General features: G+C 50.3%; 1 protein-coding gene across 8 annotated transcripts in view; it reads left to right on the plus strand.

The window, feature by feature from the left end:
- The window catches only part of ptprub (protein tyrosine phosphatase receptor type Ub), a 202245-nt gene that overhangs the window by 157431 nt on the left and 27314 nt on the right, over positions 1-17500 (plus strand). For 3 of the 8 annotated variants that reach the window (XM_036538070.1, XM_036538071.1, XM_036538073.1), the window contains exons 13-18: positions 3141-3177; positions 8159-8297; positions 10102-10131; positions 11579-11739; positions 12757-12944; positions 17200-17272. In XM_036538070.1, coding sequence (XP_036393963.1) covers positions 3141-3177; positions 8159-8297; positions 10102-10131; positions 11579-11739; positions 12757-12944; positions 17200-17272 — 628 coding nt within the window. The remainder of the gene's footprint in view (positions 1-3140; positions 3178-8158; positions 8298-10101; positions 10132-11578; positions 11740-12756; positions 12945-17199; positions 17273-17500) is intronic. The other 5 variants (XM_036538074.1, XM_036538078.1, XM_036538075.1 and 2 more) reach the window with 3 other exon arrangements.

Genomic DNA, 17500 nt, shown 5'->3' on the forward strand with positions numbered 1-17500 from the left:
AATATTGCATGTCATCTGTATGGCCCACAGTAGTTTATTGGTGAGTAGAATGTTTGTACATGAAGGTTCGACTTGGAAATGAAATTTAAAAATAAGAACGGAGCAAAGCCAAAAAGTGCAGAAGTAAGAGCGAAGAGAAGCCGAAAAAAATGCAGAAGTCAGTCAAGCACAGAGTTTCTTTATTTGCAGCTGTGGTGTAATTCTGACAAGACTTTCTGGAACACGGTACTCTCTTCTGACCTTTACTGAAGACCATCTTCTCCCGTAATTTCACATAAATGCATGTGAGTAAAAGGAAAGTATCCTTCAGAATAGATTTGTTGGCGTACACTGCAGAAGGTACAGAAGGTGAGGCCTTGGCCAGTGTTTCAGGGCAGTGAGGGTAGTCTGAGGTAAAGCAGCCGGATCGGGGTGCCTTTACTGGGATCTCTGCTGTACTTAATTTCCACGATGTGCTTTCACTGGGGTCCCCAGCAATCTCCTTGCCGCCAACCCCCCTTCCACCAGGGTTGGTCACTTGAGCGCCTTTTTGAAAGTGCATTTCACAGCTGCTGTATACGGTAGCAACTCTCTCCCTTCAATATTTGAAGGTCCTTAAAAGCAGCTTGGTGACCCTAGTGACAGTCCTTTACTTCCAGTCCGTGTGAGTCTATGAAGTCTCCTGACTTTGCCACCAAACATGTTACAGGTGTGACTCTAATTCCACTTTCAGCAGATCAGAGTGTCCGACTAGCTGTCTGTACGGTTTATTGTTCTTCTTGTAAATTCTCCTCTTCCATCTCTGTCTGTTTTTGTAGCTATGCATGCTTGAGCCAGCTTTACATTAATAAGTCAAGCCTCAAAACGATGGCCTGCTTCACTCAAAAAAAAACAAAAACAAAAAATGGAACAATGCTTTGGCAGTTATTCTGGGTAATTAGCATTAGGATTGCTGCACCGGGTGTTGAGCTTCTATCTAATCGCTTTGACTGATGTATCTAAAGTGGGACTTGAGAGACAGAAGTCTCCCGTTGGTTCTCTAAAGATTCGAGTATTATCAGTTTTGTGCAACCCGCACATTTCTCTCACTCTCTCTCTCTCACACACACACACACACACACACACACACACGTGTGTTCACAAACCCACCGTCATCCCACTCATTGTTCTAATTCTGCTCCTGCCTTTCACATCGTTCAGATTCATCAGGGACACGTCACTGCAACGCTTCCCTGAACACAGGAGAGTTAGAAGTGTCTCCCAGCCCTGTAGACTTGACCCGCTGGTTAATATTTTTGCTGGTTGGTCGGCAAGTTTCTGGTTGGTTGGTTGGGTAGTTAATGGTTGGCTACTTTCTGGTTAGCTAGTTGCTAGTTGGCTGGTTTCTGGTTAGCTGGTTGGGTAGTTAATGGTTGGCTACTTTCTGGTTAGCTAGTTGCTAGTTGGCTGGTTTCTGGTTGGCTGGTTGGGTAGTTAATGGTTGGCTACTTTCTGGTTAGCTAGTTGCTAGTTGGCTGGTTTCTGGTTAGCTGGTTGGGTAGTTAATGGTTGGCTACTTTCTGGCTGGCCGGTTGCTGGTTAGCTAGTTGCTGGTTGGCTGGTTTCTGGTTAGCTGGTTGGGTAGTTAATGGTTGGCTACTTTCTGGCTGGCCGGTTGCTGGTTGGCTGGTTGCTGGTTGGCTGGTTTCTGGTTGGCTGGGCTTCTTATCCCAAGCTCTGAGTAAGCCCTTGAACTCAGCGTCCAGTTGCTCCAAACACGGATTCTGCCTTTGAAGAAACCGAGGGGGTGGGGCACCCTCTGTGCCCGCTCTACAAAGGTCTCAGCTCACTAGTTAACTTCACTCGGCCACGAGCCGTAATCAATCATAATTTTGCTGTCCACGCCAGCTTTGTCACGCACAGCACTCTAAAGCGCGCCTCACAACAAGTCTTCCTCCCCTGTTTCCTTTCTTCTCTCCCCCCCCCCCCCCCCCCCCCCCCAGCCGTTCATATCTATAGTGTTCATAATTCATTTACTCAGCTCGGGTTTGCTGACAGATCCTCTTTGCTTAGGCTGGCGTGGCCGGTTTTCGTGAATTTGATTAAGTGGAAGTTAGAAGTCCGTCCCCCAGCTCGGTGACTGCCCCCTCCCTCAGTAAACCCAGTGCTGTGCCCCCAGGTTCGATTCTACCCACCGATAATTTCTCCCCGCACGTAGGCATTCAGAGATGCAAAGGACTGACACTTCACAGCAGCTAATGGCTCCTGGCGGTCCCTCTGTAGGCTTTCCATTGTAATCTCGGGTAACAATTTACATAACGTTGCCTCTGCGGTGCGTTCCGATGAAAGAGTGCCTGGCGATGTATCCATATCCCACTTGCATTTCAATGGCAGCCTGGTGGCTCCGGGGTCACCTTGATGAAGGGGGAGAGATCTCGCAGTGGTCCTAATAGCGTGCATAAGGGGGGAAGGTCTGGGAGAGGGGTCTGTGTGTGCGCACCAGGCCTGAGAGTGGATATGGAAGGGAGGCCGGCTCGAAAATGGATTTTCAATTAAAAAAAGGCCATTTACCAGCAGTTTCAGGAAAGTGCTCTCCCTCCTCTCTCCGTATGGGCAGATTTGCATAATTGTCCTATAATGCCTGAATTAGCATCTGTAAATCTTAATTCGATAATGCGTCTCTTCATAGATGCGCCGGACCCGGAATTGGATTAGGGTTTACGATCTCATTAATGGTGGACGACGAAGGTCCTTTTCATAACCCGGAGTTGTCACCAGCTGAGATTTCAAGCGAACTAATCCGCTTCGATCCCCGCTTAATAGTCACAGCCATCTTCGGTGATTCTCTCTCTCTCTCTCTCTCTCTCTCCCTCCCTCCCTTTCTCTCTCTCTTTCTGTCTGTCTCTCTCTCTCACACAAACACACACAAGCATGTTAAGCGACATGACATTACTTTGGGGTACTTCTTATCGAGAAAATCGATATTCCATTTGTGATTTTGCAAAGGCATTTTAAGGTCATCCCGAGTCTTCATTAGCCGGCAGCGTGGTATTAAGGTCGTCGTTCGGCGCAGGCAGATTATGGCGTGTGCTGTGCGCTCAGCTCTGCTGCTCCGGTCTCCGCCCAGGGGACTATTTTCAGCCATGGCTCTGTTTCTGACCCCCGTCTCCCTTCTCTTTCAGGAAACCCGGATAAACTGCATCCGCATCGCCCGGAAAGGTAATCCCCTCCCCAGGCCCGCCGTTTCATTCCGTTTCATTCCCTTCCTCTCCTGTCTGAGACCCCCCCGTGCTCCGCGAGGCAGCACCTGTAGAGAGGGATAAGCAGCCCCGGGCTCCGTCTCGCTGAGGGAGATGCTCCGGTCTTTAGAGTCTAGCAAACAATCCTGGTTGGGGCCCGACCGCCTGACTCCCCCTCTGAGGGTCGCTGTTCAGTTTGGCTCGGCCCCGCTCCCCCTGGTCCCAGCTGGGATTTTGGGACATCCTGTAGGTGAGACGCGGAGGTCAGGGGTTTGGGGCGCTTTCCGGTGCAAACGAAACGTTCGCCGCAGTGAGTTATCCGCCCCTCCTCGCCTTCTTCAGGCTGGAGACGGAGTGAGAGAAGGAAGGGGGATAACCCGGTGAGAGGCAGGGGAGAGGTCCCGCTGTTCCCTCTGTTCCGCGAGACGGTGCAGCAACACGCACCCCGTCGGAGTCAGATGAAAGCGCTCCTGCAGCACCTGCAGCTATATGTCACCGGTTTCAGGACCGGGCCTGCGGAGTCAGGGCGAGAGGGTGGGGCTTGGGGGGGGGACTTCACATCAAAAAAGGTGACGAGACACCTGTGCCCCTTCTGCACGGAGGGACATTTCATCTGCCCTTTTCTTGTGCCGCTATAGCAGTTTCGGGGGGAAACTTGAAAAGGGCCTGGTAAATTGAATTAGAGTCATAACAACATCAAAGCCCCTCTCTCTCTCGTTCTCTCTCTCCCTCTCTCGTTCTCTGTCTGCCTCTCTCACTCTCTCTCTCCCCTCTCCGGCTGCCATTGTCTGCCCGTGTATCACACTGAGAGTGCAGAGCACAGCCTTCGTGTATTTATAGTTCCCCGCCATTTGACGCGCGGCGGTAAGCGGTGCCTTCTGGGTAGATTGAGTTGGCGAGCCCTGTTTCCTCTCCCGCCGCTGAAGGCCTCTTTCCTCCCGCTGAATAATGAGGGAGATGAAGCTCCTCTGGAGCATGAAGCCAAAGTTCCCGAGCAGCCATTTAGTCTGGTGTCACACTCCAGGTGCCCTTCAGAGCCACTCTGTTAGAGGCTGATTAATTACAGCCCGATGTATCGATGAAGATAAAACACCCCCCATCCTTTTTTTCCGGCTTCAGTGAAAGTAAAGAAAGAGTGGGAAGGAAAAAAACAAGCTGAAACTTTCTGAAATGTTCCCATGCCTATAAGTTCTTCAGCCTGCACCTAACTGTTTAACGAACTCGTCAGTAGATCGTCAGTGTAATTTCGAAATCATTCTGAGTTTCTGAGTTCAGTGGTGTTAATTTTCTTCCAGTTTATAAAATGATAGTCCATAGAAGGAAATGATTCAGGGAGGCTGTCTTTGAAAGGCACTGCACTTCCTGTGTCAGGTGCACTTCTTGACGTTTGGTTTGACTGTCTGTGTGGACCGTTCCACACTAGAAAACTTTCAAGGTGAACTGGAGGGAGGAGCAAACGCTTTTTTTTTGGCCGTAGACAACATAGCCGGAGATTTGTTTTCAATTCCAGGACGACATTTTAATTAACACTCCTGTGGCAGCGCTCTGATAATAATAGACTTCCATTTCCTTTCTAAACGCCAATTTTCACTTTTGGCCAGCCGGCAGGTGCACAAATTCATCTGCTAACAAATTTCATGCTCATGTCTGGCTTTATAGAAATTTGGAGGCTAAATGTGGCAAGACGGAAGATGTCTGACCTGGGGGCTAAGTATGGAAATAATATAACATTTCTGGCTCTTACTTAGCATCCTCAGAGAACCTCGGGGAGTGCAACTCACTTACTGACTGGCTCCCCCATAGTAAAGGCAATGCCTTACTTTTACCAGTAGATGGCAAAAACACAGACCAGAACAGAGCAGATAGTAGTAATACTATGAGCTCTTGTACACTGTATATTTTTTTCTTTGTTGTGTATGAATATAATGTTCATACAAGTATGTAGGTACACCCTGATATCCCAGCTAACATGCAGTTGTTCCACATCAACTGCTGCGACAACGTTAATTCAACGTTGCGGGTGCACTGCGACAGGCCGGCGTGTTAGCCGGATGGCTGTCTGCCCCAGCCGCATTAGCAGGCCGGTGGGACTGGCTGTGAAAGTCACATCAGGCTCTGGTGTGCAGCCGCTTTGCAGAGACTGGTCTAGCGTGTCTGATTTCTGAAACCCCTGCCTCCTCTGCCGGGGCCTGTCTAACCTATCGAATCTGACATCTCCCCGAGGTGCGAATTAGACCCAGCGTGGCACCGGGACATGTGACCTGTGCAGTCAAACAGAATTGCACAGAGCCGCAGTGGCACAGGGAACAGGGGACAAAGCACAGGGGTTTTCAGAACCAGCGCCACGGACACACTGGCCACAACGCCTTTCAACTCTGCCGGTAGATCAGCACACGGCGTTCCGCAGAGCGCAGATATCATCTGGATTGATCTGTCAAACCCGCTGGGTCAGTGCTCCTCCGTGGCGTCTCCACAGCAGCCATTATGACCTCACGGACAGACAGCACGGAGCCCCTCCGCCAGCAATCCTTAAACTGCAGCACCACAAAAGATCTGCACTAATCCTTAAAATGTTGATGTGCAGTCTGGGAGGTGCTCTCTCCCAGCTCCATTGTACTGCACCCAGATTCTTCTCCACACACACACACACACACACACACACACACACACACACACAGAATGAGTAAAAAGCTTGGACACCCCTTTGTTTCTTTATTGTTACTATTTTCCACTATAGAATAATGGTAAAGACATCAAAACTATGAGACAACACAAATGGTATTATGCAGTGACCAAAAAAGTGTCTACTACTTTATATTTTAGATTATTTAGATTATTTTTAGATTATTCAGAGTAACCAATTTTATTAATTAAAAAAAAATTCGGAAAGAAATCCATAATTATATTATATTTGTATAAATTAAATTCAAGCATTTAAGCAGAAGTTTTTATATCAAAATGTCTTTGAATGCATGTTTCCCCATTATCTTAATCAGGTGTGTCCAAACTTTTGCCTGGTATATATATATATATATATATATACACATATATAGTCAGTGCCTCATGTGCAGTTGTGACCCTGTTCTCCGCCCTCAGGACATCCCTGACTTTCTCCTCTCTGCAAAAATCCAGGTTTGACGTTATGGAACTAAACGGCATGTGCTGGCCACACGGGCTTTCAGGAGGGATATTTCTCCACTCCTGAGAGGCAGCGGGTCCTCTGCAGTGAGGCAGTGGAGCATGCCTTCTCCTTTCCCCTGTGTATTCACATAGGTATATATAGTTCATCTCACAAGGATAATAACCCTCTATTACGGTAATAACCCGTTCAGTGGTTTGGAATAGCAGGCACCTGAGAATTATACAATCCCGCAGCTATGATAGAAAAAAAAAGAGAGAGCGAGAGAGAGAGGGAGGCGTAATATTACACCGTCTGCAATCTCCCTCCTTTGTCTTTCTCATTTAGTGACTCCCTCTCGTTTAGAGCAGAACTTGGTGTTGGAAGTTGAGCAAACATCAGCGAGAGAGATGTCACTGCGTATTGATTGTGGAGGGAATGAGATGAACAGAGACACCCCCCCCCCCATTGTGTGGCTAAAACGATGTGTGTGTAATGATACAAAGTGTAGACTGCCGAAACATGGGGAACCGAAACATAGTCTCACACACGGATTAGGCCAAGGCTTTCGTTAGGAATGCAACTGGCTGTCCTTAGAGGGACTCCCTACAAATTGCGCACAAAGCAATCAGACGGATAGTACACACATTACGCACTGTTGGGTGCTGAGAGCTGTTCAACGCCAGGAACAAACGCAATTAAAAGAATGGTTAAAATTCCCTCTTTTTTTCCGTCCCTGGTTTGATTTGTTTGCAGTGATAACAGATCAATGTTAATGACTGCGAAGTCTGGTTCTTTCTTTTCCGTAGTTCCTGCTGTTGTTCCCCCGCCTGTCAGAGTGGGTCCGAGTCTGTGCGTCGGTCTGACTCACCCGAGGCTCTTCTTCAAGCCAATTCCATTGTAGCAAAGGGAGAAAAAGTGAAAATGAGAACGCATTAAAAAAAAAAAAACCCTGAACAATGGGATCACAACCACCTTTCCCATCAGATCTTTTGATTGACGTCACGCGGAGGCCTCTCATTGGCTGAGAGAGGGGTAGGGGGCTCTCCATTCACCAAAGCTGGTGATTTATACTGGAGCCGTTTCTTGTTGGCTGTACGTGCTTCTCTTGTTTACCTTTTAAGGATTCATACAGCCTTTTGTTCTCCATCTGTGGGGACCCACGTCTCCCCGGTGACATCCATCCATTGAGTTCACCCCTGTGAAAATTGTTTTCAGGAGCAGGTTCCTGACAAGAAAGACATGTATAGTGATAACAGTCATTTTCGAGACAATTGAACAGCCTCCAGAGGTGAATTCATGCATCACAGAGAGGGAGGGGGTTTTGGGCTAGGATGTGTCGGAGGGAAGCAGAAAGCAATGTGTACAATGGATAATTAGTGATTAAACCGGGCTCTGTTAACCCTCTGCTTACCCCTCTCTTCCCTCTGTCTGTGTCCTTCCTTTCTGGGCTTTGCTTCTGCATCTTTCTGTGTCCCTGTCCCTCCTGTATGCCCCTGTCCCTCCTGTATGTCCCTGTCCCTCCTCTGTGTCCCTGTCCCTCCTGTATGTCCCTGTCCCTCCTGTATGCCCCTGTCCCTCCTCTATGTCCCTGTCCCTCCTGTATGCCCCTGTCCCTCCTCTATGTCCCTGTCCCTCCTCTATGTCCCTGTCCCTCACGCGGTTGCTTATTTTTTCTGTCTCCCTCTCTCGTTCCTGCCCTTGTCCCACCCGCCCGCCTCCCGGTGGCCTGCAAGGACACTCAGAGGAGATGGGTTGGGGTTCGGATTAGGGTTCGGGTTACTCATTTTTTCCGTCTCCCTCTCTGCCGTTTCCACCCTCGTCCCGCCTGCCCGGCTGCCAGCGGCCTGCAAGGACCACAAGCGGGCCATGGAGGTGTCGCAGCACTCGGAGGAGATGGGGCTGATTCTGGGGGTGTGCGCTGGAGGCCTGGTGGTGCTCATTCTGCTGCTGGGGGCCATCATCATCATCATCAAGAAGGGGTGAGTGTGCTGCCCCCCCCCCCCCCCCAACCCCCTAACACCCCGGCCTCCGCGTTCTCTGTCCAGCCGTGAAACAAACGGCAGATTGGTGTGGCACTATGGTAGCCCAAAACCTAGCATGCAACAGGCAAGCCCAGAAAAATCACAGGGAGGCTGTCTTTCCTTGTTAAAAAGCTAAACTAACCTTTCCGTTTGGAAAAAAAGACCGTTTTTGGAAGGTTTTTTTATTATGGATAAATGTGCGACAGGAAGGCCTTTGTCGGGCTTGTTCCCACGTGGAGCACCCCCGGGGACCGCGCAGGTTTTAATCTAAGGAGCCCATCTGAGTGTGAAATATTTAATTAAGGGGGGGATGCAATTCAATTACGCACTTAATTACAGGCGGTGAGCGGCGGCACGACCCCTAGATTAGCTGGTAATTGGGAAGGAAAAGGTGTGCTTTTGGAGATAATTAGCCTGGACTCCCAGGGGCCTCGCCCCAGCCCCCGATCATGGAGAAGGGGGGACCCGTTCCCAGGACCTGAGTGACCTGGAGAACCTGCCAGGACCCCCCCCCCCCCCCCCCCCAACTTGTTCCAGCATACCGTGCCCTACAGCCTGGCATTGATATATAAATGCAGTATGTAACCAGGACAGCCGTAGTTCAGCTTTACTGTGCTGGAGAGACTTTGCAGCAAGGCCGGTGCTAGTTATCTGATGGCCATTTAGAAGACGACTATTCCCTGAGCATATATGTTTTTAAGCCTACGTGATGAAATATAATACGACTCTTGCTTACAAGTTTGCTGTGAAAGATTTTGATTGTAATCATAATCAATATGCAGCTCAGTGTACGTATATGATATTTCATGAGAATGACACTTGACCAAGTCTAGCTTGTCATCACATTCTTATCTAAGAAAATGGTTGTATTATCTGATTTTGTATTCTGAAATATCATAAAATCTGTCATACAACATACTTATTAATCAGACTGTGGTTATTACAGCTGGCATAACAATACAATGACAAAAACAGACGTGTATGTGCTCTTGTCCTTTTTCTGATTCCAGATCTGTCCTAAGTAGGCACAGGTGCAATGCCCTTGCTTTGTATGAGCTATAACTGCTAAGGGTTATACAGCACGTGTCTCAAGCAGGGTTAGAGACTCAGTAACCACATTACATCACTCCCGATGAGGAAGCTGATTGGCTCTGTGCCCGCAAGCTCCTCCCCAGTCCCTGAATCAGTGGCGGCTGCATGAACTCTTACCATGACTCCAGGGAGTGGAAACACCATCTAAAGCAGAGTCCTGTTTACAGTTATCGCAGTTACAAAAGCCGCGAAGGCACTGGGCGAGTCGCAGTGAGATACGAAAGGACACGCTACGATGCAGAAGTAGACGAGTTCACGATGAGTCCGTGTGTGACTGACAGCCTTGCGCCCAGGCGGTTTTAGGAGTTCAGAGGCGCTCCAGAAATTTGCTCCCATTAGAGCGCTTAAGCCACCATGAAGTTGACCGTGAACTGGCTGATTGCTAAATTTGCCCTGGCAGAGCGCCACATGGTGTACTCATTAAAGAGGAACAAGCCGACATATTTAATTAGGCCGGCCGGTCTGAGGTCGCCCCGGCCGTGGCTCTGTCTGTCACCGCCCGGTCGCTGAGCGCTGCGCCCGGACCCGCTGGCGGGCGGGGCCGGTTTGCCCCCGGCGCTCTCGGGTTGACTGAGTGGAGCCCCTCCGGAATGGCACTGCCCGTGTTTCACTTCTCTTCTCTTCCCCTTCCGCTCTGTTTTTTTTTCCTCCTCTTCCTCACGCTCTTCAGAAGGGACTACTACTCTTACTCTTATTACCCGTAAGTGATGCTGACCCCTTTCGTTCTTTCAAAGCCATCGTTTCCATACTTTATCCTCCGTCTGTCTGCAGTGGCTCCCTCCAAGTGAAATGGTGTCCCTGTTTCTCCCTCTCTCCCTGTCCCCCCTCCCCTTCTCCTTCTCTCGCTGTCTCCCCTTCTCCCTCTCTTCCTGTCTCCCTCTCCCCTTCTCCCTCTCCCCCTGTCCCCCTCCCCTTCTCCCTCTCCCCCTGTCTCCCTCTCCCCTTCTCCCTCTCTCCCTGTCCCCCTCCCCTTCTCCCTCTCTCCCTGTCCCCCTCCCCTTCTCCCTCTCTCCCTGTCTCCCCCTCCCCTTCTCCCTCTCCCCCTGTCCCCCTCCCCTTCTCCCTCTCTCCCTCTCCCTCTCCCCCTGTCTCCCTCCCCTTCTCCCTCTCTCCCTGTCTCCCTCCCCTTCTCCCTCTCTCCCTGTCTCCCTCCCCTTCTCCCTCTCTCCCTGTCTCCTATTCCCCTTCTCCTTCTCTCCCTGTCCCTCTCCCCTTCTCCCTCTCTCACTGTCTCCTATTCCCCTTCTCCCTCTCTCCCTGTCTCCTATTCCCCTTCTCCCTCTCTCCCTGTCCCTCTCCCCTTCTCCCTCTCCCCCTGTCTCCCTCCCCTTCTCCCTCTCTCCCTGTCTCCTATTCCCCTTCTCCTTCTCTCCCTGTCCCTCTCCCCTTCTCCCTCTCTCACTGTCTCCTATTCCCCTTCTCCCTCTCTCCCTGTCCCCCTCCCCTTCTCCCTCTCCCCCTGTCCCCCTCCCCTTCTCCTTCTCTCCCTGTCCCTCTCCCCTTCTCCCTCTCTCCCTGTCCCCCTCCCCTTCTCCCTCTCCCCCTGTCCCCCTCCCCTTCTCTCTCCTTCTTTCTCTACCCCCTCCCTTCTTCCTCTCTTCCTTTACCTATCTGCAACTCTCCTTCAACATTCTCTGTCTCTTATTTATTCTTCTCATCCCTTCTTTCCTCCTCCCTCCCTCCCTCCCTCCCTCCATCTTGCTTTCCTTCTCCTCATCCTTCCTCTGTTTGCTTCTGTGCTACCTTCTCCCCATCTATCCCAAATGTTTTTCTCCTTCCTCGTCTTTTTTCCCTTTCCATAATCTCCCTCTTCCTTGTTTCCTTCTTGCATATTTCCCTTTCTCTCTATCCTATTCTCTCTTCTTCTTTCTTCCTTTCTGTTAATTTCTTCTTCCTTCTCTCCCTCCCTCCCTTTTTTGCTCTTTCTGTCTCTCTCCATCTCTCTCTGTTACTTTGTCCCTCTCACTCTCTCCCTCTACTTCCCTCTCTCTCTCCCTCTCTCCATCTCTTTCTCTTCCTTCTTCCCTTCCTCCCCTCTCTCCCTCTGTCTTCCGCCATCTCTCTCCCTCACTCCCTCCTCTCTGTCTCTCTCTCTTCCTTCTTCCTTCCCTCTCTCCTTATCTCCCCTCTGTCCCGTGAACCGCCAGCAGGAAGCCGGTGAACATCAACAAGACGCCCATCACGTACCGGCAGGAGAAGACGAACATGATGGGGTCCATGGACCGCAGCTTCACCGACCAGAGCACCCTGCAGGAGGACGAACGCATGGCCCTGTCCTTCATGGACGCCCACAACTGCAGCAGCCGCAGTAAGCAGTCCTCCCGCCGCGCAGTCAGAGAGCACTGCGCAGTCAGAGCAACCAGCCAATGGCTGCATTGCATCTGCGTCTCATTATGACATCACCAGCCAGCCTGTCTCCTTCACCCACAGTCTCCACTCCACTCTTTCTCTCATCCGGACAGACTTTCAGAGACGCTATCACAGCAGATTAAAAACAAGAAAGACCAAAGGAGAAGTTATCACAGCGAATACAAAAAAAGCCCAAAGCAGAAGTGGACATGGGTCCCCAACAGTGTATTCCATAAACCACCCCCTAAAAAACAACACATTGAAAAAATTATTTATGATTCTATTGCATGTTTACTTTATTATAATTCTCCCCCAAAATATGAATGCCTGCACTTTTAAAATATTGAACTAATAAAAGAAAAATGGAATAATGCCACAAAGCATTGCATTTTTCATCTGTCTCCCATTTTTCATGTGCCTTTTCTTTAAGAAAAGGCCATAATTTATCAGAGATAGAATTTGAATACCAATCACAACAGCCGTTGCAGCCTGGGGACCTCACAGAACACTATAAACTGCATAATAGTGGGGTTTATTGCAGCTCGTTTCCACACTTAAAGTGCAGCTAAGACGTTAGTGAGCGCACACAGATGAGGAAGGGATTGACCTGGACCACACACAGCCTGTCCCATATGGAAGAGCGATGCGTTTAGAATATGCTCTGCAGATGTCTGGCACGGCTGAACACTCTCCTGACACACATACGGGACACATGCAGTAAGAATGAGAGCTTCACTGTTTAATGACAGATTGACTATCCGAGATTCACAGCCAAAGTGCTGTTTTAGGACTGTGCTCTGCCTGTATGTGTGTGTGCATTTGTCTGTTTTTGAGGTTTAGTTCTAAGTTGAGGTCAGTTAAATGGATGTGTCTGTGTTCCCATCACGTGACATAGTTAACTTCGTTTCTGGACCCTCCACCTGTCCGCTCAGGTGAGTTTTGCTAACGGCTGAACGGCCTACCTGTGTGCCTCCAGGTGAACAGCGGACCTCGGTGAACGAGTCCAGCAGCCTCCTGGGGGGGTCGCCACGGAGACAGTGCGGGCGAAAGGGCTCCCCCTACCACACGGGGCAGCTGCACCCGGCGGTGCGCGTAGCCGACCTGCTGCAGCACATCAACCAGATGAAGACTGCAGAGGGTTATGGCTTCAAGCAGGAGTACGAGGTGAGGGAGGGGGGGGAGGATGGGGGGAGAGGAGGAGGGTGGGGGAGGATGTGGGGAGAGGAGGAGGGTGGGGGAGGATGTGGGGAGAGGAGGGAGGAGGGGGAGAGGAGAGGAGAAGAGAGGGGAAAGGAGGTTAGGGGAAAAGGAAAGGGGGCAGGAGAGAGGAGGGGAGGAGAGGAGGGAGAAGGAAAGGAGGGCGGGGGGGGGGAGGGGAGGGGAGGAGGGAGGAGAGAAGAGGAGAGGAAAGGAAAGGACCATTAAACCGTCACTGCAGTCGTTAAATGCCCCATGACAGTTATTGCAGCAGGGTAGGGTATTCCCCTGGTGTTCTGGCTAAAGCTCTTCAAACTGGTTCTCTCACTCTGGCCATCTGATCACCCCCCTGTTTAACTATCTAAATAAATCCCCCTCACCTCAGCCACTGGGGGCAGCAGTGTAGCATAGTGGGAAGGAACAAGGCTTGTTACCGAAAGGTTGCTGGTTCAGTTCCCCGCTGGGGCACTGCTGCTGTACCCTTAGGCGAGGTGCTTAACCCAGAGCTGGATAATATGTAAAACCTGTCAGCTATGCAAGTCACTCTGGATAAGAGTGTCTCCTAAATGCTGAAAGCGTAGTGTAATGTAATGTAATGCGTGGTCAGTGTACTGGCATAACTGGGCTGCCGTGCATCACCCAGGTGGGTGCTACACATGGGTGCAGCTGGAGATGAGTCACCCCTCCTCCACTGAAACACTTGGAGAGACGGGGGGGAGGCAGGAGTAGGTGAAGTCCCCGGGGGGCGGAGTTACGAGCGTGCGGGGCCGTGCGGGAGAGGAGGGCTCGACAGCGGGTGTGTCATGGCCCCTCGGCCCTCTCTGTGCCTCGGCAGAAAGCTCCCTCTCCCCCCTCCGGCCCCCCTCACGGATAATTAAAGATAATTAATGGAACATAAAAGGCGGTTTGACTGAGCACAGCCTCGGCTATAAATAAATCATTATTGTCTGGGATGAAAGACGTGGCTTTTCCGAGCTCGCGCACCCTGGCGGCATGACTCAAATCCGCGGGCCTCCAGGTGGAGCCGGATGGCAAAGGCGGATGATTTAAAAAAAAAAAAAAAAAGCCTGTGTTTTCGAGTGCCAGCAATCCTAACCGAAGCGGTGTATGTCCTCACGCACTGGCCGCTGGCATGCGCATGGCTCTGTGCATGCCGGAGTTGGGCTTTCCTCCAGCGCCTGTCTTTTGGAAAAGGAAAAAATCAAATAATGTCATACGTGAAATCAGTACCTTAAAAAAAACGCCCTGACTTTAGGTGTGTGATTGGAGATGGAGCTGCAAAGCCGGGGAGCGTGACTTATAAAACAACAAGCCGACCCTCGGAGGGCTGTAGAGCGGTGGAGGTGAAGGAGGCGCTCGGATGAGTAAAGGCTGAAATGAGGTGAGACGGCCTGGAGGAGTCTGCCCCACAGCGCTCGTACTGAGGCCGAGAGAGAGGCTCTCACACCACGCAAATCCTCCCTCCCTCCACCCCACCATCCCGTGACTCCCCAGCGGGTGGGCTGCCTTCACCCCGAGCTGGGGGGGTTGGATGGTTGTCGTGGGGATCAGAGCCTCGTCAAAATGCCATAGCTTGAAAGACTAGGCCTTGATCTGAGCCTTAGATTAAAGAGACCCAGGGGCGTCACAGGAAGGGGTCAGTTTGACCACTTGCACCTTGGGATGGCTTTAGTTCTTACAGTGGGCAGCAGAGTGGAAAAGTAGTGTTGTACTGGGTCTGCCAGCATTTGGATCCAGACATACAGTCGAAAGGGGGTACAAGAGGGGTTTCGTACAGGGGTACGGGGGAGTAGGTAAGAGCAGATGAGGACACTTAACCCCAGAACCTTAACAAGAAGGGTTGTAAGGGAATTTCATTCTTCTTTTTTCTTTTTTTTTTTGGTGGTTGCATTTATTTTCAACTTCACAGCTGAAATGGGGTTGCCATAGAAACCCAAATTTTTTTGCTCGGCACTCAACATTCAAACAGTCCTGTTTCGTAAGGACACTTATCTGAAAAAAATGAGCCTCTCAGACAATTTTCTCCTCTTGTCAGCTAGAGTTATATATAAGAAAAAAAAGACAGGATTTCTTCCCCCTTCTCCCCCCTCCCCAATTTGTCTGGTGGTACAGGATTGTCCCTCTGGACTTTTGCTACGCTTGTAGACTCATTAAACTCTACCCCATGGGCGAAACAAATTCTGCTTAGAATCAATAGACAGGCCAGTGTGTTCCTTCTGTCTTCCTGCAGAGGATCTCTCGCCTGTAGAAATGAACAAGACCAGGCAAACCGGCCCACTCTCTCACGCCAGACTTCATAACCGTTATTTCCCAGAGGAGCACCGGGGTGGCCATTGATCTCCTCGCAGTGCATTGTGGGGGATCGGCGTGGCCGAGCTCACCCTGCGTCGATCGTGGGATGATTGTGGGTGGGTGTGGGGGGGGGGGGGGGGGGGGGTCAATTCCTTGGCCAGAGGCTCAAAGTTCTCGCGTTACAGAAAGGCAGACAGCCCTGGAGCAGGATGAAAACCTTTTCAATCCCCTCAGCGAGTGACCTTGGGTTCAGGTTAAGAGATCTAAGCGAAATATTGATTGTGTGTTTGGATTCAATAGGAAAATAAGTACAAGTGGCACAACCGCAGAATGGCACTTACCGTAACACGAGAGCATTAGTATTATTTTCTCCGGGCGGTGGGGAGGCTGCGCCGTCTAACAGGCCCGGCCCCAGCGAGGACTCACGCCATCAGGTGCAGCTTATTACCGTGACAGCTGGACAGCTCTGGACTGGAGGGAGAGATTCTCGGCCTTTTAATAGTCTTTCAAATGTCAAGTGTGTGATTCAAGCCCACTGATGCTCACTATTATGAGGTTTTTGTCTGGAAAAAACGTCTGGGAACATACCCATCATGTTTCAACGGTTTCAGGTTCCTTTTTTTCAATTTTCAAACTCCTGTTACTGATAGAATAGCTAACTTATAGCATAAGTAGCATTGAATTTATGGAATAGCTAACTCCAGTGATGTCCACAGAACATGTGAGGCTGGGGAACCAAACCAGACACTTCTTAAAAGGCGTCCAGCGCCCCGCTGATCTGAGAACAGGATCATGTCTGAGTCATGAGGGAGCAGAGCCAGATACTTTGTGCCCCCCAGACCACCTCCTCTTACTGTAAATGACTTGGAGGGAGAGTGAATTTCCTGGTGTTTTCCTGAATCAGTTATCCCAGAAAAAAAAGTATGATTCATTCTGAGTTTTGAACAACTTACAGCTTTAACCCCTTTCCTTGCAAACCCGGGAGTCTCAGCCCTACAGATGTTCCTCTTGCATACCCTTGTTGGGTGGGGGTGGGGGCGTCTATGCTGTGGGTAAGCGGGCGGAATGGAACTGTCCCAGGACAGGATTTGGCAGGGCATTACCGTGTTCGTGGGAGACGATGTTGTAATCCCCGGTTCAGCATGGGCCGCCAGATCCCGTCCCGTTCCCCGAGCAGGTTTCGCCCGCCGCTGAGCCCTCCCGTTTGGACCGCAGCCGGGCCTGATGGGAGAATTAGTGCGAGGGTCTCGGTAAAGCAGGGAGAGGGGCCGGCGCGAAGAGCCGAGACGTGACTGTCGCCGGGCGGAGGGTAAATACTCCCGCTTTAGCGGAAGGCGCGGGACGTGATGTGCCTGGCTCCCCGCGTCTAACCGGGGGCTATCGCGGTGGTTTACCGCCAGGCGACTCAAATCCAGCAGGTGGTGTGAGCAGTGTGTCTGCTGAAGCTCTCAGTGGTGTCCTTCAGCTCGGGAATCTGAGAGGGCACTGACAGGCGTGGTTTTCCACTGGCTGGCCACAGAGATGAATCCCACCAATATATGCTTTGGGGTCCTATGATTACACAGTGGAGTTGTGACCAAAACTGCTATGTGTACACAAGATTAGCTCATATCTCTTCCTGTGTTGTTGTTTTAGATTTTTTGTTATAGTATTATTCATTAGGTAGATAGCTGGGGATCGTTAAGACCTACTCCTAATATATTGATATATCAAATTTTCTTCTAGGAATTATTCTTATTACTGTTATTCTTCTGATTTGTTAACACTCTTATCCAGGCTGATTTGAGTCTGTCATGGTGTGATACATACTGTCTGTATGAAAACTGCTGCTAGACTAGGGGTAGAGGGCACAGGAGTGATGAAAATCCAGTACAGTGAGGACACAGAGATGCAGCTTTGATTTACCTTTTCCTCTCTCACCCCTTTTCAGAGTTTCTTTGACGGCTGGGATGTTACCAAGAAGAAGGACAAGACCAAGGGAAGGCACGACAGCTTGATGGGTTGTAAGTCAACTCACTTCATCAGCACCTATACATACGACCTTGTCAGGAGGATTTACAAACAGCCCTACTTTCATGTGAAAAGTGATCGGTTACAGTTTGTCTGTAATGTACTCCATCTGAGAATAATTATTAGTTAACTATTTTGTGGCACTTATTGTGGCTGTCACCCATGATGTTCGATCCGTATCTATGGCAGCTGGTGTAATCATTCATTCAGATGTAGTGAGG

This window comes from Megalops cyprinoides, chromosome 10 (genome assembly GCF_013368585.1).
Source record: "Megalops cyprinoides isolate fMegCyp1 chromosome 10, fMegCyp1.pri, whole genome shotgun sequence".
NCBI classification, from domain to species: domain Eukaryota; kingdom Metazoa; phylum Chordata; class Actinopteri; order Elopiformes; family Megalopidae; genus Megalops; species Megalops cyprinoides.